The 24,725-nt window shown below is 37.3% G+C and overlaps 1 protein-coding gene across 1 annotated transcript; it reads left to right on the top strand.

The window, feature by feature from the left end:
• The first annotated feature begins 606 nt into the window (after positions 1–606).
• On the top strand, positions 607–20,990 carry LOC136678380 (double-stranded RNA-specific editase 1-like). The gene is made up of 10 exons (XM_066656431.1): positions 607–703; positions 3,922–4,002; positions 7,370–8,292; positions 10,816–10,930; positions 11,202–11,370; positions 12,777–12,928; positions 15,306–15,474; positions 17,640–17,821; positions 17,988–18,166; positions 19,569–20,990. The coding sequence occupies exons 1-10, from the start codon at positions 634–636 to the stop codon at positions 19,743–19,745; spliced, it is 2,217 nt and encodes a 738-aa protein (XP_066512528.1). The 5' UTR covers positions 607–633; the 3' UTR covers positions 19,746–20,990.
• Positions 20,991–24,725: the final 3,735 nt, after the last annotated feature.

Raw genomic sequence — 24,725 nt, 5'->3', positions numbered from 1 at the left:
CAGGTGCTGAAACACTGATGTAAAGTGAATTAGAGACCCGAGTCAATGAATACAGGACACCCAGTAAACTCACAGCAGTGCTGTAATGGTGCTTATGACTGCGAACAACAATGGTGTGAGCGCTGTGGCTGCAGACCGTTGTGGGTTTACTGGGGTCCTCTGTAAAAATGAGAGGAGTGAATGTTTGTTCATTTTTTAAAAACCAAAAATCAAAGCCCAGGTGTTATTAAACTAATATTATTTCCCTCTGTGCTACTGAGCATGCATGGATCAGCATAGATTTTTCAATGTGTTACGCAAGTCTTTCAGTGTAGTGTGCACAGGTTTTTCAGTGAGTTGTGCGCAAGGGTTTCAGTGTATTTTGCCCTAGATGGCCTCTCATAGCCTGTCATAGCCTCCTATAATTCAGTGCCTCTCTTTCTTTCTCTTTCTCTCTCTCTCTCTCTCTCTCTCTCTCTCTCTCTCTCTCTCTCTCTCTCTCTCTTTTCACCCTCCCCTCCCCTTTTTTACTCTGTCTTCTCTCTCTCTCTCTCTCTCTGTCCCCACCCCTTTCTGTTAATATATATTAGTATCATTCTGTTTGTGTCTGTGAGTGTGTGAGTTATGGCTCTCTCTCAATCTTGTGTGAGCAGCATGACTCTATTTTATTGTCTCATCCGGAGAACATTTAAACGAAGACGCAAGAAACGCTCTGAACGCAAAGGTAAAATCTACATGCTTGTGTCTGTGTGTGTGTGTGTGATGATATATATATATATATAAAATGTGTGTGTGTAATTCTACAATTTCCTTCGGCATCAGTGAAATGTTATATATGTATTATTCTAAATATATATAATCTAAATTAAGTTTATTAAGAATATACATGTTTTTTAAATTAAGAAGTTTGATTTTTGAGCAAAGCTCTACTACATTCTAACTAGGGGACTCCCTCAGCATTCATCAAGATTACAGATAAAGCAAAGATTTATTGATTAAATATAAGGGTACAGTCTATTGTCTAATATTAATCTTATACAGAATATCGCATAGTGTCGCTATTCTAATAAAAACATTTGTTTGTAACTGCACAGGAGAAGTGAAAAGTTAATATTGCTGGATTTTGCTCTGAGTATATTTGGAGCATTTTCGGTGTCAGTGGTCAGAAAGTTTAGCAATATTTGTTTTGCAGCATTTAGTTTAACAGAGGTACATTTGTTATAGAGAACATGGCAAAACTTCATAATAACACCTTTATAATAAGTTTTAAATCTGTAGTTGTAACACTCGTCCACAAGAAATATATATTATTTGACCCTACTTCTCTTTCATGTTTTCTCTTTCTTCCTTTGCCTTCACTCTTACACTCCCTTCTTTCTCACTCTCTACTATATAACGCTTTCTCCTCCTTCTCTCTTCTCTCTCCTCTCTAAACCCCCCCCCCCCCCCCCACACACACACACACACAAATCTTTGGAATATAGTGTTAAAGGCTGATAGTAGGTTCAATTCTGAAGGTTTCTCATGTGTAAAGTTTAATCCTCTTCTTTGAACCAGTCTCCACTCTCTCTCTCACTTTAACATCTGCTCATCTGTCACCATGGTTACATCTCCAACGACTGTTTGAGGAGCAGCATTCCTCACATGCTGCCCATCACACATTATGTTTCTATTGGTCCTATTGGTAGATAAGGATTATATTTCTGTTATGACTGAAATACTTGAAGTTTAATATCTTTTATCACAGTAGTTAATTATCCAGTCTTATGCATACATATATATAGGTTAATACATTTGTGGACACACAATGACATAAAAAAAATGACACTTTGTATTTACCTAATTATTTTTGTCAGACGGTTCCATGAAATTAAATCATCTACAGATATATAATTTGACAATTAGTATGTTATTTAATTATATGTTTGGATGTAGAGGCTTTAATTACATGCAGCCTAGTCTTTTGTGTTTTGAGTGCTTCCAACATTTCTGCTTAAGTAATTTGTTATTACTTTACTGCAGTAACAGCTTCTACTACTATAGGAAGGCTTTATACCAAATGCTGATAGATATATTTTGTGGCAATTTATTGTTCAGCCATGAGAGCATTAGTGAGGTCAGTTCTGGAATGAAAACCTTGTTCCAACTCATCCTAAAATTAAACTTCAGGGAACCCAGTTCCATTGCTTCACAGACGAATCCTTCAGGGGTTTTCCACAAATTTAGCCTACGCTTGACATTTAGCATGGTTGTAGGCTCATGTGCAGCTTTCACATATGAGAAAATGGAGATGAGAACACTCACCTGTATGTACCAACAAGATTTTTCTTAGGCTATTACCTCAATAATTAAGGTATTCATGTAGATAAATGTACCGCGACCCTGTATTGGAAACACAGTTACTGATGATGAAAGAATGAACGAATGTAAGTAAATTTGGGTTTGATGGAAATAAGCTGCTGGCATAGAATATTTACATACATTTTAATATGTTCCTTGCAGTTTTGTAGAAAATGAACAAGGTTTTGACTAAAATTGCCTAAAATTATTAATATTCATTCATTCATTCATTCATTCATTGTCTGTAAATGCTTATCCAGTTTAGGGTTGCTGTGGTTCTGGAGCCTTGTGTTAGGTCTGACACAAATCTGGGTGGGTTGTTTTATAGCTGTCTTTAAGCATTTGATGCCTCATCTCCAAAGCCTGGAGACTCTCTGGGTGGGTAGGATAGCCCTCCTTCTCCTCTCACCATGCACAAATACAAGGCAGTGTGGGTGTCTGTTAGTGGGCATACTAGATATAAACAGTTGGTGGTCTCCTCCAAGCATGTTGAGCTCCAGTGGCATTGTGTTAGCAGCAATTTGAAGAGAAGTCTTCACATGCCTCAGAGTACATATGTGTGATTGATGAGTCCTCATCTTCCAAGCTTGGTGCCACTGTGTTATTGGGGATGTCTGAGCTATAGGTTGTTGGTAATGAAAATAATGGGAAACATAAGAATTAATATAAATAAATAAGTAAAAGCTGCTGATTACAAAGTAAAATATATGTCAGACTTAGCTGTTGCGACTTCCAAATGAATATATGTTCATCTTTAGTGTTTCATTTGATAAATTCATCTTTGGGAAACCTTGAGAAATCATATGCTTCCTCTGCTTCTATTTAATGTTAAAACATAAGCCCAGGACTTAATGGCGACATTCACAAGCTCTGTTCTCTTGGCCTGAGCTCATCTCAGTTGGTCCAAGTGTCAGTGGATATCTGTGCTGTGATCAGATGAGTCCATGGTTTAGGTTTTTTTTTTCTTCAGAAAAATAGATATTGGTTTCTCAAAGAAGAAATGGACTATCCAAATTATTATCAGCAAAAGTTGCTTAAGGTGAAATCTCTCATGGCATGGAGGTGCATTAATGCCCATACCATGTGTCTTGCATATGTGTGAATGTACCATGATGTGAAATCATATATTGGGATTTCAGAGAGACATGCGCTACCAAAGACTGCCAGGCCTCATTCTAATGTGCCACAATAGCATGGCTTCATAGACACAGAATCCATATGTGTATGTTGCCCTGTGAGGGTGTATTCCCGCCTTGCACCCAATGATTCCAGGTAGGCTCTGGACCCACCATGACCCTGAACTGGATTAGCGGTTACAGATAATGAATGAATGAAATATTTTATTTGTACCTTTGTTAGTTAAATATAGGTTCAAGTGGATTCACAAATCACAGATAGTTGTTTCTGAAATTGGGATGTGTACCTCATCGAAATTGCCACAGATATGAATTAATATGATTTAATTAATATGAATATGAATTAATATTCATTGCAGTCAAAATGAATTAGTGGTTATGAGTGATGTGTAACATCTATCTATCTATCTATCTATCTATCTATCTATCTATCTATCTATCTATATCTCTTTCTTTCTTTCTCCAGGTCGAACTTGTGTGAAGCTAAAAGGTCAACAGAAGTTTTTTGGCTTGAATGTGGAAGAAGAGGATACTATGAAGAGTATGAGTGAGTATGTTTGTTATTCTGTTTGTGTCTGTGCCATTTTCTCTTTCTCCTGCTTTTTTATCTAGGTGTCTTTCCTTGTCCTTTACTCTTTCTCTTTTTCTGTTTCTCTATTTCTGCTTTTTCTTCTTGTCACACCCATGTATTTTTTCTGCACTCAACCACATGAAACAGATTCAATTTGAAAACAAAAGTCAAACAAACATTAAAGCCTTATAGCATTAGCTCAGTTCTGTTTGAGTCTAAATCCTGGTTCAGCGCTGTGGTCAGCAGGCAGAATGGATGGGCCAGGATTAGTGGACCAGCCAGTGGTCCCTTTTTTATTTATTTGTGGAAAATGGAGGGATTGTCCTTGAAATAGAGACATGTCCCTCTATCAACCAACACAGGGGGAAGGAAGCACATTAATCCCTCTTTCCAAACACAAAAAGGCACATTGCCTGCATTTGAAAAAGAGAACTTCTGACCTTTTGACTTTGTCAGGAATGGATTTATGTTGTGTTTTGAATGGTGATGGGGGACTGACATATGCAGCTAAAGAGGGGATCTGGTTCCAACTGTCAAATAAGTTTTGAACAAATTATGTCTGATGATTTCAGACATTTCAGAGAAAATTTAATGCTGATTAGTTTTTCATCAGAACTGCTGACCATCCCAGAACATTATATATATTATGAGTCTTCAGGCAGATTCTTAAGGAATTGTAAATTAAGCAAATATATACCACAGAAGGCTTTAGATGTCAAAGCACACTCACTAAGTTACAACAGGTAAAGGGCACTGGGAAACTTAATGCAAGGGTTAGAAGAATGAGGAAACTTTCAGGTTGAAATATAAACATGTTAACCAAATAGGCAAAGCTAAAGTATTGCCAAGCCTACTGGAAGGTTTAGCTGATACAGGAGTGGTGGTCCATCATTCTGCTTTGCAGTGTTGCTTGCACAAACAGGGGCTGCTCATGTAGTGCATGGGCTCTCTTTTGCAGATAGTGTGATTTCTGCTCTAGTCAGTGCCACGAATGTCCAGAGGAGTTTTTGGACTTGACGGAGAGGTCAAGACTGGTGGAAAAGAATTGCATTTTATGGACACATAATTTCTGTCATTTCTTCACATATGGCTGTCATTAATATTCAGAGTTATAAAAACAGATTTGTAAACCGAATATTTCTGTATATAATCGTCTATTTTGAGTTTAATATTCTTGAAGAATTTCGCTTTCATTCCGCCTTTTCTCGGTTGCGCTTCTCTCAGTCTCGCTTTTGCCTCCAGAAGTTTAATGAACCTATGCCACCTTGCCACCGTCATAATGAACCTATTTTGATGCCATAATGTACATTCAAGTTAATCTGTGAAAATCTAGCCAGCAATCTGCATTGTCACTCCTTTCAACCGCTTGCATAACTCAACCCGGACACAAAATAAATAAATTCTCTTTACCATTGTGTTAAGTTTGAACAAGATCTATGGTTCTGTCATGCGTATCTGAATTTCACTTTTGAATATTATTTTTTTTATTTGAATATTTGAATTATTTAAATATGTATTATGTATGTTTGAGTAACGTGTGTATGCCGTTTCATAAATAAAGGGCTGATGTGAGACAGCTCTGGAATTGGTGGCTGGGAGACAATGGCATTGTAATTGGTTAATACTATGTTCACTTACTTTTCTTGGGGAGCCCAGCTGGTTCACCTCTGGCTTAGATTTGAATTTATGGATCTGTTTTCTTAAATGTGAGAATAAAGTTTAAGTATAATGTGAGAAACACATAATATAAAAACAACATTGTTAAAATTCTTATTAATAAAATACTATATATATATATGTATATGGCAGCTACTTAGCTCCATGTGCTCCAGTTGTAACCTTATCACAGTGTCTCCTAGGGGCATTAACATTTGGCTTTTTATGCAGACAAGTTAGATATGAGTATTATTTAACAAAAAATGCATATATGAGAGAATATATGGAAATATATGGAAAAAGATCACACTGTAACACTAATGGTTAAAATTTTTCTTTGTGATGTTTTCCTTGGTATTAGCAGTCATTCTGTGTCCAGCTGTTTAGCCATTTATATACAGCTCTTTTTCCTTTTTAAATTAATAATTAACTTCTTATTAACCATAAATTACTGATAGAGTTAAATACTTCTAAATTAATGTTAATATAAGTTTTTAAATTATGGTGATTGTTAATTAAAATAATTTGTTTACCCTTCCTTTGCTTACCTTGTTTGTTTATATTAAGGGCTGCGTATCTGACCTTGAAAATCACCCTTCTACTCCCTCCCAAAGCCTTCTCTCTCTCTTTCTCCCTGTCTTTTACTGTTTCTCTCTTTGTTCGTCCTGGAGCACCAAATGGAGTAACCTAACGAGCTTTTGCTGCAGGATGTTATAAATGAGAATTTACACTTGGCTTTGGTAACTAGCACTTGGGATGTTGGTTTCTTTAAAAATGGACGTATTCTTGGACGCTGAGGTATTTGTGTTTTTTTTTTGTTGTTTTTTTTTTACTGTCCAATGTTCAAGCCTAATAAAAATGTTTTTATTGCCATTGCACAACATACAATGAAAACATTCCCTCACATATAACACATCTGAGGCAGTGTGCATGCACACGCGCACACACACACACACACACACACACACACACACACACAGTGCACTAGGAGCAGTGAGTACACACACACACATACCTGAGAAGCGAGCGGCCATCCCCAGAACCCACAGCAGTTGGGGTTAGTTGCTTTGTTCAAGGGCACTTCAGCCATTGATGTTGAGGGAGAAAGCAATGCTGTTCCTATTACCCCAAATTTCTGGATAGCATGGGTTTGAATCTGGCAACCTTCCAGTCCCAATCTTGCTTCTGTAACTAATAAGCCATGGCTGCACCCATAAAGCATAGAATAAAAATGATCTGAAATTAAGATTTAAAACAAATATTTTTTAATGGAAAAAACTGTTAGGGGTCATGTGGTCAAGTTATTATATCAAACATCTACTTTAATATTGTGAAGCTGGCTTTACTTAGAGAAACTTCACCACTGAATTTGCATGAAGCAGATGTCTTGTGAAATTTGACAGTTAAGACAATGCATTAAAAATGTAAATATCATGCAGCCAGGCTTGAGTATAGTCTAAGATAACCATATGGCTTTATAGGTGATTTATAATAACCAAAAAACATTTTTCAGCCATCAGTTGTGTGTGTGTTGGGATATATCTGGTAATACTTTCTGGAATTGTTTTTAAAGAAACCCACATAATCTAGGCCTAGTTACAAAGGAGAGATAAACCTATCTCTAAATTTTGCATTTACAAGATCCTGCACCGAAGGCGTTGTAAGTTGCTCTCTCTGGGCATCACAGGTTCATGTGCCATCGATGTTAAAGAAAACCGCAATGTGGACAACCTCTCCTCCAAGGAGGGGCTTGGGGAGGGCCTGCAACTGGCCAATGGGAGCACGTCGGGCTCAGGCCGCAAGAGACCGCTGGAGGAGGGTAACGGTCATGCGCACTCCAAGTTCCGACCTAAGAAGCGCAAGAAAGCACCAGGGCCTGTGTTACCCAAAAATGCCTTGATGCAGCTCAATGAGATCAAACCTGGTCTGCAGTACAAGCTTTTGTCTCAGACTGGACCTGTCCATGCACCGGTTTTCGCTATGACTGTGGAGGTCAATGGTCAACTCTTCGAAGGCACTGGCCCAACCAAGAAGAAGGCCAAACTGAATGCAGCCGAAAAAGCTTTGCGATCCTTTGTTCAGTTTCCCAATGCTTCCGAGGCTCATCTGGCCATGGGGCGCACACTGACCATCAACACAGATTTCACTTCAGACCAAGATGACTTCCCCGACACTCTGTTTAACGGCTTTGAGACACCCATCCCTCCTGAAGATTCCTTCTGCCTGAATCCCAGCTCCAGCATGCCTTTGTCATACCAGGAAGAGTGTCCGCTGCCCATCCCACTGACCCACACTACACTGCTCCCCATGACCCCTGCCCTCACTGCACCACCTATTGGCCATGGCAAGAATGCAGTGATGATCCTCAATGAGCTGAAGCCAGGTCTCAAGTACGAGTTTGTGGCCGAGAGCGGTGAGAGCCACGCCAAGAACTTTGTGATGGCTGTGACCATTGATACCCACACTTTCCAGGGCTCCGGACGAAACAAGAAACTGGCGAAGGCCAGAGCAGCACAGGCAGCACTTTCTGGGCTTTTCAACATGCAGCTGGACCAGACTCCCTCCAGGCAGCCCATTCCCAGAGATGGACTACAGCTACACCTGCCACAGGTAAGAGCAATCATAACCAAGCCACACATACACGTACCATTTGCAACTTTTATACTTATGTATCACAGACCATGAACCCTATACTGTAGGGGTGCAATTTTACATACTCTTCAATTTCTTTTAATTCTATTGTGCTCTTGAGTAGGTCACAGTAATGAGTGTTTCTTTTGTTATGGATTATTAATGTAAAAATACTCTATATATTCACTGGTTTTACATTTTTTGCATCACTGGCTTTGTTTATCTAACACTTGTCCTTATAAAAGGATCTGCCAATCTTCATTAGTGCAGATATTAATTAAATCACAGTTTAATTGTGATTGAGGTGGCTTTCAAAAGGAGTCAGTCATTAAACCCTTAAGCTTTCTGTTTGCATTCATAGCATTTATTTACACATCAGATAATCCTGCCTCCCTAATCCCTCTATTTTCCTCAGTATAATGAGGCAGAGAAATAAACTAATCTTAATTAACATCAGAGACTTTCGAAGTGCTCAAACAGGGAAATGCATCACTGTCACTTTCCTGTCCACAATACACAGGATTTCCTTGTGTATGTTTGTGTGTGTCTGTGTGTGTTCTTTTTCATTTCCAAATTTACTCTCTTTTTTATTTCATTTGTTTAGTAGTGTGGGGGGGAAATGCAGAGGCATGTTTGCTTCTTAGGTTTTGCACTGGAGCTTCAAGATTAATGCAGATGTGAAATCTTATGTATACTAATTAGTATGATGAAAGTGGCCTTTCCTAAATTCACAAAAAGAGCTTTAATTGGAACAGAAATTTTGGCTTGAACCCACATAGACCCAAGCAGTTTCTATCTGAACCAAACATGTCACAAACAATCAAACATTTGAGTGTAAAACTGACAGAAGGCCAACTTTTTTTTATTGAACCTATCTGTAATCACCCAAACTGGCAAAACCTTTTATCTCAAAAATGGTAAGACAGTTACATCTTTTGACAATTGTTTAATGAAGATGATGCAAAGAAATTTCAGAAAATTAATGTCAATATCATGTAAGAATGTAAATGTAAAAAAAGTTTTTAAACTATTTTTGACTATACTATGTTAAAACCCTTTTCAGTATATTTGCACATTCATTTAGGAATTAGGAATGCTTTGTACCCCACAAATATGAAACAGCACGTGTGAATTAGCTGTATCTCCTGCACATGCTGCACAGGTACCGCCTCGTGTATAAAGCTCATGGAGCATTTTCCGCTGTGAGAACAGATTGGACACAGGACCACCCACTAAGGGACCTCCCCAGACCTGATACTTTGGAGCTTCGGAGCACACACACACAGGACAAATCGGGAGTCATTACCAATCTGATCTCTAACATTAAATAGCACACATACAGACAGTACTTGTCTTGCACACAGGCTTTAATATCAACATATAAACCTACCAATGGCATAACAGCTAGCTCAAATTCAAACAATGGACAGTGGTTGAGTGACAACCTGCAATGTTTGCTTGCTTGATTAAAAAAAAAAATCCTCAGATAGCTAGTGATCTGTGCCTCAGAGTAGCAGAAATGAGGACTGCTGCTAATAATTGTATTGTCTTGGTGTCAAGTGATTAAGTCTATAAATCCTCATCTGAACTACTTACTGGAGCCACCACACCCCAGACAGTTAAACTGTAACTGGCATTACATGTGTGAGTGAGAGACATGTAGGGATTGCTGTATTTTTATTGTTAAAATATGGTGTTCAGTCATTTACTTTGTACTGTTTTAACATTTTTTCACCGAGGACAAACTTCGATTTTTATATAATAACAACAAAAAATGACTTTTTAATCTTAATTTTTAGGGACGCTGGGACCCAATTTAGGGTTACTTGTGGAATGCATTTGAAGTCTTGATGCCTTTCTATAAAACTGCTTTGCCACAATATAATTTTTAAAAAGCACTATATAAATACATTTTGATTTGATATAAATACATTATATTCTAGAAGCCTTTATATCACAGCAGAGCATTGCTTTTTTGTGTTCTGATGAGGTATCAAGCTCTGGAATACTCATCCCATTTCACAGGGCAAGATTTTAACCACTACACATTGTAACTCAGTTCCAAGAGGCAAGATAACACTCAAATGCAAGGGGGTACAATTAAAAAAACAGGATTCACCCTTAAATTGCTTAAAACAGACTCAACAAGAACCCCGTTTCTTGCTGCTTCGTGTCCAGGTATGGGATGAGCAGTGGCTCATCATCATTTAAAGAATCAGTCACTGAAACCAGCCATTCTAAACAGGGTTGTTAGCAGTGCTGTGTTGTTTGATCCGTGTGGTACTTTGACCAAGGAATGACACAAACATTTCATTAAGACCCCAGATCTGTGTTAACTTGTGGAAATGGGTACAGTGTGTCACCTTTAATCATTCTTTTGGCTTTTAAGGAATGCAGTGTTGTATTATCAATGTGTGTCTTGCGAATGGTTGTAACTCTCTGTGTGTGTGTGTGTGTGTGTGTGTGTGTGTGTGTGTGTGTGTGTGTGCGTGTGTGTATAAGGTTCTGGCTGATGCTGTATCTCGGCTGGTTGTGGATAAGTTCAGTGAGTTGACGGACAACTTTACTTCACCTCACGCTCGACGGAAAGTTCTTGCAGGTGTTGTCATGACGACAGGTACATGCCTATCTCAGCCTCCACATTAAAATAACTCTTACTGTAAAGCTACTGTAGATACTTAACACATACCCTTTGTGCTTTGTTCTTGTTCCTAAAATATTATGTAGTGTATCATATTCTAATTAATGTTTAAGTCCACATTGTATATATTTTATTACATATAAAATAAGCATTTAAGATACATGTAATGTATGTGTATATGTATGTGTATAAACATGTAGGACAATAGATCTAAATGTCCAAACTCTTTTTTGTACCTGTTGGATAGGTATAGATGTGAAGGATGCTCAGGTGATCTGTGTTTCTACGGGAACCAAGTGCATTAATGGGGAGTACATGAGCGACCGGGGATTGGCTCTAAACGACTGTCATGCAGAGATCATCGCACGCAGGTCACTCATCAGATACCTGTACAGTCAACTGGAGCACTTCCTCGGGTTTGTCAGCACACAGGATAATGCATAATAAATACACAAAATATTCAAATGTTTTTGGATACCTGCTCATTCCATATATAGGGAGTTGTTCCTCTTTGCTTCATTAACAGCTTCCACTCTTCTGGGAAGTTTTTATACTAGATGTTGGAACATTACTTTTGAGTATTTGATGGCATTTAGTTACATAAACATTAGTAAAAAGTAACATTTTGTATCTCACAATATTGTCAATATTGTATCTCACAAAGTAGCCTTATTAACTTAAGAATGGCAGAAATTCAGTCATTGCTACTACTAGAATCCCGGCTGCAGAAACTTCACTATGTAAATTTGGGAGGAGGGTAGGAATCTACCCACCTTCCTCTCTCCCTCCCCTTGCCCCTCAGGACAGTGCTGTAAAATTGAATTACACTCTGCAACTGTAGGGGTGTCCAAAAGCAAAAATATAAATTCTTACCCAGTGTTCCTCTACACTTCAGAGCACCCCTACCATTTTGTATTTCTTTGAAAATTATGTCAAGTCTGTGTTCAGTACTGAATGTGTCAAAAATGTCTGCACTTTAATGGAGCTCAATTCAATCATAAGGGTATCTACAAATTTTAGGACATAACCTCTATCACTAATATTGCACCATTTGGTTTTAATTGGTTTTCACAGTTTTACAGCTTTAAAACTAAAGAAGCAAACTTCCCAGCAAAGACTCCAGAAATATCTTTGCTGATCAACTACATCAAGGTTGAGAGTGGAGAACTGTACATATGATTTTATGGCAAAGTATACATTTAATGTGTGTAAACTAGGTCCAAAACTCCAATGGCCACATTCCCAAGTGTGGAAACTTGACTTTAAAAGCCAGTCTCACCAAGCATTGAACTGGAACTGTGTTCTCTAGATTCTATTTGAGATGTGGATTATGGAAAGTTTATTCTCTCTCTCTCTCTCTCTCTCTCTCTCTCTCTCTTTCTGTGTGTGTGTAATTGGTGTGTCATGGCTTGTTTGAGTGGTCTGTGTGTTAAATAGTGATTGATTGATTGGTTTGATGGCTGACAGGGCATGGACCCTTCTGCTCATTTTCAGCTGCAGAGTTCATTTTCTGCCCATTTCAGCAGCTCTAACCAGATCAGTGTGTGCATGTGTGTGTGTTTGTGCGTTGCAAGGTAACAGCTGGGATTTTCACAAGCTACTTCATGCAATTCTTGAGTCTTTATCTCAGTCTTCAACAGATTGTAATTGAAATCATCCAGGTTCTGGTGAATGAAATATTGTAAATGCTGCGCTGAAGAGATATTATACATGAAAAAAAATGTTATACTTTTTAGGCAGAAATAGATTTATTAAGTATAAATAAGAATTTAAAATGTAGTCACAGTGTGTTGACTTATTTGTTTGTGTGTGTGTTTTGCAGTAACAGTGCTGAGGATCATGCAAAGTCTATATTCTGTCGCTGTGAGCCATTCGGTTACCAGTTGAAGGAGGGAGTTCAGTTCCACCTTTACATCAGCACATCACCCTGTGGAGATGCTCGCATCTTCTCTCCACACGAGGCTGCCGTAGATGGTGAGTATCAGAAATACATTAATATCGTTCAGCTAAATTCAGTAAAGTTCCTTGAAATTCATCTCCTTTAGCAAATTTCCACCAACGAGCCTCGAACACAGTGATATTGAGCTGGACATTTACAATGTTTCATATGAGTAAATAAATAAATAGGAAATAAAACAGGAACATGCCCCATTTGTGTGTGTTTCTGGGGCTGAGTTTGGCTGTGTTTGGCATGTTGGTCAGAGCCACGGCTCTGCATTACGTTTCTCTGCTGTTCACAAGTTCAGCGGGATGGCTCGGAACTCAGCAACATTTACACATCTCACTCTAATCTGATTTATTTAACAAAAATAAAACAATGACTCTGACAGTTTATCTGTGGCTTTGGCACTGTATGTAGCCACAGTGATGCCCCCTCACTGATGACATATCCTTGGTTCCCCTCTAAACGTGCAGAAACGCAGGCCAGTTCAATGGAAAGAACCAAGGTTCCAGGAATGGAACTTGTTAAAGAACAAGAGTTCTTTTGGTGGATAAGCACTACATTTCCATCCTGTTTTGTTCAAGTGACATTCATTTAGTTCAGTACTGATATATTCAGTTTAATTCTGTTAGTTCCTTTCAATATAATTCACTTAATTTAAAATGGCTTCATATTAAATCAGTTCAGTCCAGTTTAATTCAGTCCTCTTCAATTGAATTCAGTTTAATTAACTACAGTTCAATATTTTTAGCTTTAATTTCAGTAAGATCTTTGTGTTTAGAAGAACACTAGGTAAGATATTAGTTTTTTGCTACTGGGGCTCCCCCAGTATAATTAAATTTTATAACATTGTATTGAAATCAATTCGGAGAAGGAAGGAGGGAGCATGGTTTCCTACCATCCTCCAAAAGTTACATAAGTTTCTGCAGTGCTGATCCCAGAGTAACAGCAACAGAGGCTCTGTTTTCCCTACAGCTCAGTGGTGCAAAGTTTTTAAAGCTGCAATTTTAAACAAAAAATTTTACATAGTGTTCCTTTAATTTAGATCAATTTATTTTAACTTCTTTCAGCTGATCTATGTTTAAATGAGTTCTGTTTAATTCCATTTATTCTACTTCAGTTATTTATTTCACTTTCTGTTAATCATAAATTAGAAAATAACAATAATCTGAAGTAATGAAGCAATGAATTAAAAATATTTTTTATTCAAGAATACGTTATGGGAATGTGGTTAATTTAGGTAAAAACCTTTAGCTCAAACTGAAATTATGAATTTGTAGTGGAAATATGTGCACACATTTTCATTACATGTAGAAGAAGACAGTTGTTATTGTCTGTGTGCTCACACAGAAATCAATCTGGATTATAAGAAAACCTCTGAGGCCCCAGTGCTGAGAATGTGTGATTAGCTTTGTCGCGACATAATACCTGGCCTGACGGATACACTGAAAACGAGAAAAAGCTCTGGTCTGTATCTGGATGCTAATCTTGTGCTGATAGTGTGATATATCTGACGCAGATGTCTCCCTGTGTCGTAGTTGTCTCTGTTGAACAATAGGCACGTTAGCCAAGCTGCCACATCTGCTGAAACGAGAATAAAATAATAATCTGATTAATCTTATAATGTTTTAGCTGCTTTTATATGATAGGGATTGGACTTCTCATTTTGTTCTCATTTACTCACCATGGGAAAGATGTAAACAGATGTTGTATTTAGGGCTGTCCATGTTAATACGTTGAAACGTGATTCTTCTGGAAATGTTAATACATTTTTAATGCAAATTAATCATTTTACCAACATTTTACCATAATTAATTCATTTTACAGAGCCTAGTGATGTTATAGCAGGTTTGAAAATTTGAAAATTATAATAAAGTAAAAAGTAGGGTTACTTTTATGGTTTGTCATGCATATCTCTCTACACATTTATTTGTTGTATCTCCCTTTCATAAAAACAAGGAAATACTACCATTTTAACTCATGATTAATCTTCATTAATCACAGAATGTCACTGTGATTAATGCAATTACAATTCTTAATCAATTGACTCCACTAGATATATAATTTTAGTGAGTGAACCCATTTTCCATTTCCTCCGTTGAGAGGAGTAGCAATCCATAACTAATCATCCAGTTATAGTCTTGTGGCTGAATAGCATCAAATACTTAAAGCAATGTTTCAGAGTATAGTATAAAGACTTCCCAGAACAGGGGAAGCTGTTGCTGCAGGAATACAAATCTATGTATAATAGCCATCATTTTAGAAGGAACAGTGTATATAGGATCTGGTGTTTTAGAATAGGAGGAATGTTGCAGTGCTGTAGGTCTTCGGAAACTGAAAGTTGGGTGCATCTCTATTTTAAACCATCACTGATGTGGAATGTGTTTTCTTTTCCATTTCTCTGTCCAGATCAGGGTGACAGGCATCCGAACAGAAAAGCCAGAGGGCAGCTCCGGACCAAGATTGAATCTGGAGAGGGAACAATTCCAGTGCGAGCCAGCAACACCATCCAGACCTGGGATGGAGTCCTTCAAGGAGAGAGACTACTGACCATGTCCTGCAGTGACAAGATTGCCAGGTATGGTCATTTATTCTCCCCATGCAATTATACACAATATGCCCTTTTTAGAACCCCCTCCTCTGCAGCTCGATGTTGCTGATGTCCGTTTAGCTTATCAGCTCATGCCAGGCTCATAATTTTTGGCAAAGTATGTAATTGCAATATTTCTTATGATTTTGTTTTCATCTTCCCCATTTTCAGCAAAAGATGGTCTACAGTTTGTAACTGCATATCTATATAGTAGACATATATTTGGGCAAAAGTATGTGGACATTTCTAAATTCAACTATTTTTTTAATGAATGCTATTAAAAGCATTTGGCAGTTTCTACTCTTCTGGGATGGATATAGGCTACATGCAAGAACATTGCTGTGAGGATCCGATGGCACTGGTGAGGTCAGGTACGATAGACCTGTCAGAGAGCATTAGCTCTCCCACAGTTCCACGCCAACCCAGCACTAATGGCAATTTTATTGGGCATAATGACCTTTGGCTCTTGTGTTCCATTTTATGCTAATTCGTAGAGATTATACGAATTGTGTGTTGCACAATTCAATACATGTGTAATCAAATTTAAAACTGCTAAACTCATTCGTAATAAGGGGTGTCCACAAACATTGACATATATAGCAGACATAGCTATCATGTCCTATACTAGCAGGAGCATCCTAAGGAAGCAGAGTGGGTAATTTAAATACTTGCGTTAGAACTTTCTCCAGATTTATTTTTCACCATAAACAGCCACTGATTGGTGACTTTTTTCAGTGATATCAGGATGTTTTTAAAGCTGGCAGGTGGGCATGCTTTAGGCATCATGATCCTTCATCAGTACAGCCATACAGCTGTTTCATGTGCATACAAACACACATACACACACACACACTCACGGTGATTGGTATTCAGGAATTCACTGCTGACTTCAGGTGGTCTGCTATTTCCACCCTCCTCTTTGATTACACTTCTGGGGTGAAGTCAGACCCCTCAGTCTCTAAACACACACACACATTTGTTTTTGTACCTTATCAGTACATAGTGTTTTGTATATACATCTATGTAGCTAAATGTAACAATTGGTTGTATTGCGTATATATATATATATATATATATATATATATATATATATATTAAATTTGAATGAGAGTTAACAAATAGTTTTCCACACAGTTAGTTACACACACTCCTATTGCATGAGAACTGTCTGCTCTTATCTGTAATAATTATAGGGTTCTTTAATAAAAATACAAGACTTTGACTGGGCTACTGTAAAATCTTAATTTCACTAATTTGGAGACATTCAGAGAACTTATTCTTGTGCTTATGATAATTGTCTTGCTGAAAAATTCTATCCTGAAAGTGTATGAAAACACAAACACAGCCCTGGTACTGCGTTATATTTTCTCCTTTTCCACAGATTTTATACTCTAGTACTTTCTGAAAGTAGCTGATTGGCCAAGCCAAAAGCTCTAATGGTCCAATCACTTACCATCTTCTCAGAGCATGCCCCCCCATGTCACCTCCATTAAAGGCTGATTACAGCTTTGATTACAGCTTTTACAGAAGCAGTGAACCTGCTGAGATTATTCTCTGACTTACTCTCTCTCTCTCTCTCTCTCTCTCTCTCTCACTCTCTTTCTCTCTCACACTCACACACACACACAAACCCATATACTGCAATACACACACAGCAAATGTCCTGTTTAATCACTGAAAAAAAACATGATCTTTAAGTATATAGTCCCCTTAGTGAGTGGAAGCTTAACAGAGAATAGTTTAAGTAAATGTTAAAGTTTAAGATTAATTTGAATATAATTTCCCCTAAACTAATGTGGCAGAGGGGAGGGGAAATGAAAATAGGTAGAAAATGTTCTTGAGAAAATAGGAACTGGTGTCTCACCAAAACTGTTCCTATCAGAATCCCAAAGATGTGGAGCTGCAGAGAAGCAGGAAATAGTCACAAAAGGAGAGAATCCAAGAAAAAAAAAAGAAGTTACTGGAGCTCTCAAAAAATGGGCTGACACCAGGGCACAAACATCAATGTTATTTTTGTTTTTAGTTATTTGGCCATTACATTTAGAGAGTGACAAACAATTTAAACATCTCTGAAATGACATGATGCTAATGCATGGTATGTAAACTATCTTCCTGTCTCTTCATCTATCTCTATCTATTGCTTTCTGTCTCAGGTGGAATGTAGTAGGGGTGCAGGGTTCCCTGATGAGTTATTTTTCAGGACCCATCTATTTCTCCAGCATAATCCTGGGGAGTTTGTATCATGCAGACCACCTGTCTCGTGCCATGTACCAGCGCATAGCAGATATAGAGGAGTTACCTCAGCCCTTTAATCTCAACAGACCACTGCTCAGCGGTAGGACCACCCATAATGCAAAAAACACTTTTTCCTATTTGCATATCTCAGTGAGTCCTACACTTCCCAAAGCAACCTCCATGTACAACTGGTTACTAACTGTATAGAATAACAATGTAAATTTATCTCTTTATTTTCTCTCTCGTTTCTAAATGTCTTTCTGTAGGTATCAGTAATGCTGAGGCCAGGCAGCCAGGTAAAGCTCCCAACTTCAGTGTGAACTGGACAGTTGGAGATCAGGGGTTAGAAGTAATTAATGCCACCACAGGGAAAGATGACCACGGACGGCCATCTCACGTCTGTAAACATGCATTGTACAGCCGCTGGGTTCAACTACACACAAAGGTGCACATTAAACCTTAATTTTGGTTCTATGAAAGATTTTATATTAACTTTATCCCATTCAACTATAAATCTCATTTCTAGAAAAGTTGGGATGTATTCTCATTTTTTAATTCACTTGAACTTGTATTTAACAGATAAAAACACAAAGAAAAAAATATTCAAATATGGAATGGCATATTTCAAGAATGGCAAATATTTCAAAATGTAATCAAATTTAGAAACTGAGACACAAGAACAACTGGAAAAAAAGACATGTTTTCCACTGTGTTACATCACCATTTGTAAACATGTAGATATTTTCCTCTCCCACAAATACGACTTAACAGTTACACCTTTACAAATTCCTCATTGCAGGTACACAAATCCATTTCTACAGGTTTGCAACTCCTGAAGAGATTTTTTCTGTGACAGATTTACAGATTCACATGTGTGACTATATATACCTACAAACTGTTGCCTGATTCTCCTCTCCATGATGTACCACAGGTGTGAGAGTGCAGGCAGGCCAGTCAAACAAACACATTCTGTTTCTATGGATCCACATTATCGTAGCACATGCAGAATTAGGCCTGGAAGAAGCTAGATCTTGCTGAAATAACCATTGACTTCCCAGGATCAGACATTGTCCTGATGATAGCATATGTCTTCTGTTGCAATGAAAATGCAATGTTCTTCTGTTGTTTTTGAACTGTTTGACAATCCTCTCACAAAGTGTAACACAAAGTGGAGAGCCAAAAATCAGGTTTGAGTGTGCCTTTCTTCGAAGCTCAGTAACTATACTTATACCAGTTACCAATTTACCTGCCTATTCAAAGGTATCTTGAATATTCTATAAAACTTTTAGTCTTATCCTGCCTCTGTTCCAACCTTTGGAGTGTGTTGCAAGAAGCAACTACAAAAAAAAATTCAGGAAAACACCATGGAGAGGGCACCAGTCCTTCACATGGCGACACACACTCACACATTCATACCTATGGACAGTTCAGTGTCCCCAATCCACCTACCAACGCGTGTTTTTGAACCATGGGAGGAAACTGGAGAACCCGCAGGAAACCCACACGGACACAGGGAAAACACACAAAAAAAATTTATATTCCCAAAATTATAATTTTTTCTTTGTGGTTTGCCAATAACAAAAGCTATGTGTGTATAATGCTCACTACCATTGGACTGTGGAGCAGTGGAATTGCTTTCTCCAACATGTAATCATCCAACATCAGTACCTGACCTCACTAATGATCTTGTGGCTGCCATAACAGCAATGTTAAAACATTTAATTTAAAAGAGGAGTAAAAGTTGTTTCTCTCTCTCTCTCTCTCTCTCTCTCTCTCTCTCACTCTCTCTCTTTCACACACACGCACAACACACATGTTCTTCCTATATATTTCTTTTTCTCTCTCAGCTCTCCCAAACAATGAGGATCAGAGGGGAGAATCCAGCGTCATATCACAAGGCCAAACAAGGAGCAGTGGAGTATCACCATGCCAAACAGACTCTGATTAAAGCCTTCCAGAAATCAGGCCTTGGAGCCTGGGTCAAAAAACCCATCGAACAGGACCAGTTCTCTCTCAACCCTTGAGAAAGAGTATGAGAGAGAGAGAAGAAAAAGGAAACTGCATGGAAGGACTGTTTCAGCTCATCATTTCAGGTTGTTTTAAAGGAGCAAACATGTTTTCCCCACCAGAAAATTGCAAAAAACACCAACTTGAATTAACCAGCCAATACTCCATTAAGTGGATGCCCACATGGGGACAGCCATGTTTAAAACAGTGTTCAGTTCTGATTCATCCAGAATAAATCCAGAAGAATCATCACTGGATAAAATGTCAGACTGCTCCTTTAACAACACATTCCCTGTTTATGACATGTATGTTTTGTGTTTGCTACTGCTACTGTTTGTTTATATATATATAATAACAATAATGAAAATTAAGTTTCTATAATGGTCGTTTAATAAAGAAAATGAAAATAACCCTGAACATTTGAAGAATCTTTTGCATGATTAAATGGTTCTATATGGCACCAAAATTGGTTCTTCTGTTGAAATTAGCTTGACATCATGAAAATAGAGAAACCACCTTTGGTGCCATATAGAACCCTTTTCTGAAACTATATAAAACCATCTAGCACATTCTCCATCAACCTGAAGAACCCCTTCACGATGCAAAGAAAACTTTAATCATGCAAATTGTCCTTCTTGTGTTCAGGGTTCTATTTGCTCTATCTCCAATTTTTCAATTTCATTTAAATACGGCTGTTGCTCTTTAACTTAACTTCTTTTTTTTTTTTTTGGAGAACGAAGATGTATTGCTTCCATTGTGTGCTTTTCTGTGTTATTTTATATATTTTGTACTAATGTGTTGTTAAAAAGCTACTTTCAGTTCATGTCCAGACACAAGGTGTTTTTTGCCAGAGTTTTGTTTGTAATAGAAATTATTTTGCAAAGTTAACAAAGTAAACAAAAGTATGTCAGAAAATTTAAGTGTTTTCAGTAAATATTGTGTAGCATCTTCCTTAATATTTGTTTATTTTGTTATTATTTTATGTTGTTATTTTACCAAATTACCTCATCATATTACATTACTTTTAACACCTGCATTTTTAACTGCTTATTCCTCTTCGGAGAACTGAATGTCTAAACAATTCCCTTTAATATATAGGATTTGTAAAGATTAGCATTTGAAAGAATGGGGGAAATTACAGTCCAGCCTAATACATGCTTACAATTTGCTTTATTTCCAAAAAGAACTATGAATTAAAATTCCCTAAATTACATGCCCTTATTATTTATTTTTAATTATTATTTCACCCAGTGGGTGTTAACATGGCTTTAAATTGATTATGTTATTAAAGACTCTATTCTCAATTCTAAACAGTCTTTTAATCATGTTTGTTATTTGTCTAATTCAACTTATTTGCATTATTTGTCTATATTAATGTAGTTGAATCATATATATAGTAATTATGTATTCATTTACCCATGTACTTATGGGTTTCTATACGTACATCCTCTGGGTGCTCCGGTTACGGGAGTGTACGGGTGTGGGTGTAGGCTCCAGACTAACCACCACACTTAACTGGATAAGTGGTTACAATATGAATTAATGCATTAGGTTAATTGATAATTATTTATTTCACATATATTTTGGCAATCTCCAACGGTCTATATAGGGCAGTCATTTTCTAAATCTAGAATTTATAATAAATAAATAAATAAAAATTAAGAAGAAACCTATTTTGTCCCATAGGGTATAGAGGACAACTCTCTGTACCCTATGGGACAAAATAGGTTTCTTCTTAATTTTTATTTATTTATTTTTTGCACTGGAGTTATCAGGCAAATGCCTAACAAGAAACAGAAGCTAATATGTGTAGTGTTAGCATAATGCTAAAGTTCTCACTTGTCTCATTTTGTGATGATTTGTTCAGTAATTTCTAATAGAGTATTACTATTATTACCTATGTTTTCTGGCATACTGTTAGCTATAAAAATGTATGTATTAAAAAATATTATATTATAAAAATATTGCTCAGTAGATCCAGATCTGTCCAGATAGAAGGGCAGCATTTCCCCTCTACACATGCAGAACTGCAAGATAAAAGCTACAAATAAACCCTTCAAACACCTAATTTAAACACCTCATGTATAGCCAGGAAAGTTAGCTAATCCTTTTTTCACCAAATAATGTCTTTGTGTTAGGTCTCCAGATTTATATGCATTTTCCTTGCCACTGTTCCCTTTGGCTTGCTTACCTTGGTCTTTCTGATTCACATTTTCTGTTGGTCTGGTACTACTTCTGTAATGCTGCTTTGCAAAAATATTCCTATAACTTTTGATTTGACAATTTATGTAGCTGTTCTAAAGCCTTTTAGTTAAAATGAATTGCATAATATTTATACATAAATATTTTACACTGTAGTGGGTTAGATTTGACCCAAACAGTAGGAGAGCTAATGCACCATGATTTGACATCCTGCAATCAAATGTTGGAGATTTAACACTTAACACCTTGTACTTTCACTCAACGTAAGTGGTTTTAAAGAAAGACACCTAGTTGCAGGAATTAAACTCAAAGGTGAGGAGAATGTATTTCCTTTTCCTTGAAAGGCAATTTGCAGATAAAGGCCTTAATCCTACCTCACCTTGAGTCAAATCGACTTCTCAGCACATTTTTAATAATTGCACATTACATTTCATCACAAATCTTTACTGCTTTCCCCAAAACCACAAAAAAAAACCTTCCTGCTTCTCTTCAGAGGGTTGGAAAAAAGATATGAACTTTGGGCTTTTTTAAGAATATATTTTCCTCCTGCTCTCCTGAGAGTGGTGGAGTCAGAGGAGATGAGGAGAGAGGGGGGTGGTGGGGATTGGGGTTGTGATGGACGATAAGGCTTGTTTGCGTTTAACTGAAGCAGAAAGGACAGGTAAAAATATCAGACCAGAGATTATCGGCCACTCTTGTGTGTCGCACAGGTGTGAGACGCTGATATGGAGGGTGAGAAGGGGGCGGGGGGAGAGAGAGTGGCAGCTCCACAAATATCATCAGCACTCTCTGTTTCAAACGGGAATGTGGGGCTTATCTAAATTACCTTTATTTTAAAGACCAAGTCAACAACAACTAGAAAATATTTAGACAATTTAGATCCAATTTGCCTAATGACCAGAATACATTTCTTGTTTTATTATGGCTAATTCCTGTTGTTATTTGTTAAGTTTGACAAAATACCTAGGTTTTAAACTGTAAAATTCAATATTTGTTTTCTCACTTAATTAACAAAGTTAATGAAAACACTTTTTTTAATTAATAAAATTCAGAAAATGTTTCAAAATTTGCTAGATAGTTTGGGTGCTCGAAACCGGTCTAATGTGTTTATGAAGCCCCAGCATCTGTAAATGAGTAAATAAACCAAATAGTAACACAGCTGCAGACCAGTGTTGAATTAATTAGTAATACAGTTAGCATAATTTTGAACTTTGAGCTACAGGTTATATTAAGTACATTAAGATAATAGCACTGATATTAAATTAAATCAGGAATTCAGACACCAGACATTCCCAAGCTGATCAAAAATATTTTGGCATTATGTAGATTTTGGATGAAATTATTCAAATTTCTGCTGCTTATTATTGTTTTCTACTTGCTGCTTTGTCAGCGATTGGCAGAGGCTTTTATGTTCTGTGATCACAATAATGCTATTTAGTGTTCAATTTCGGTTCACTAAATAGCAGTATCTGCTGCAAAATGTCAGCCTTGGCATGCCTCATATTCAATGGCATTTTGTGATTGGACAGCTTCACTTACAGGCTTTCCGTGGCATTTAGCTCCTACACATTTGAAAGCTTTGGTTAATTGGACTTCTGAAAAACACATTATTGCACCTGCCGAAACTCAACGAATAACATGACGTTATTATTTACAGGAAGAAAATACACAAATAGCTGTGGGACGTTCAGACCTGTCTGTTATTCTAAGAATTAATAAGAATTTAAAAGTTTCCTTCCTTTTTGAAATAAGAATTACTGTTATACATACAACTGATGTATAGCTTATGCCTTGAAACACTGCGTTTCACATTGTATTTCTTGATGCAGCAACAGACTTTGTTAGGTGACGTTTCTCATGCAAAGCCATTTGAGGCTGCACTTTAAACAGTGGTATCTGGCTTTGCCAGTAGACCGATATTTATCCATATTCCTAAATCTTTTCAAAATATAATGTTTTAAAGGTGGTCATTCACCTGAATTATTTGCTAAATTATGTTCAACCACTTCCTGTAATGGTGGTTGCATTACAGAGCTCCACATTGTGTTCATGTCAAATTACATGACCATAGTTCTTGTCTGAATTTATTGACTGGTGTACCATTCAACCTAGCAAGGTCCCTGATGTTTGTAAACAAAATATGACCACTCACCCATCCAACACACACACACACACACACACACACACACACACACACGCACACACTAGCACACTCACAATTTCAGTTTCACTGCTGTGCTGAGAAGAGAATCATGTCTGGACACCAGTGATTACTAAGTATTTTCAACCGTTTATTGACTATCTGCAGTCCAGATCTCTCTCTCTTTCTTTCTCAAACCACGACCTGACCAAACCAGAACTGACCACTAGTACAAAAAGAAATGTTAGAATTTCTGTAAGATTCAGGGAGAATGTGTATTAGATCAGACTTTCGTTAATATATAAAAGATACATAATTTAATTCGTAATATTAATCTTTATGAATTAATATTAATGACCCTTCAGGATTTAAATACCGTTTGATATGCTCCCTCTGTTGTCTTTTTTCTGCCATCTTGTGGTACTTGTTGGTACTACCCTGCCAGACGTTTGTGGACACACATCCAGCATTTTCTCTGAAATGAAGGGCCTTATTCAGGAGTTTATTCCTTTTCGCTGGAGCAGGCGTTTCTTCTGTTCTGGGAGGGCTTGTTATATTGTGAGAACTTGATGGAATTTAAGCACATAAAAAAACATGTTCTCCCTGTCACTCGTTTGTATATAGACTGTCTGGCCAAATAACAGTCGCAAACGCT

Source organism: Hoplias malabaricus, chromosome Y (genome assembly GCF_029633855.1).
Source record: "Hoplias malabaricus isolate fHopMal1 chromosome Y, fHopMal1.hap1, whole genome shotgun sequence".
Taxonomy (NCBI): domain Eukaryota; kingdom Metazoa; phylum Chordata; class Actinopteri; order Characiformes; family Erythrinidae; genus Hoplias; species Hoplias malabaricus.
This window is presented reverse-complemented; position numbering and strand designations above follow the sequence as displayed.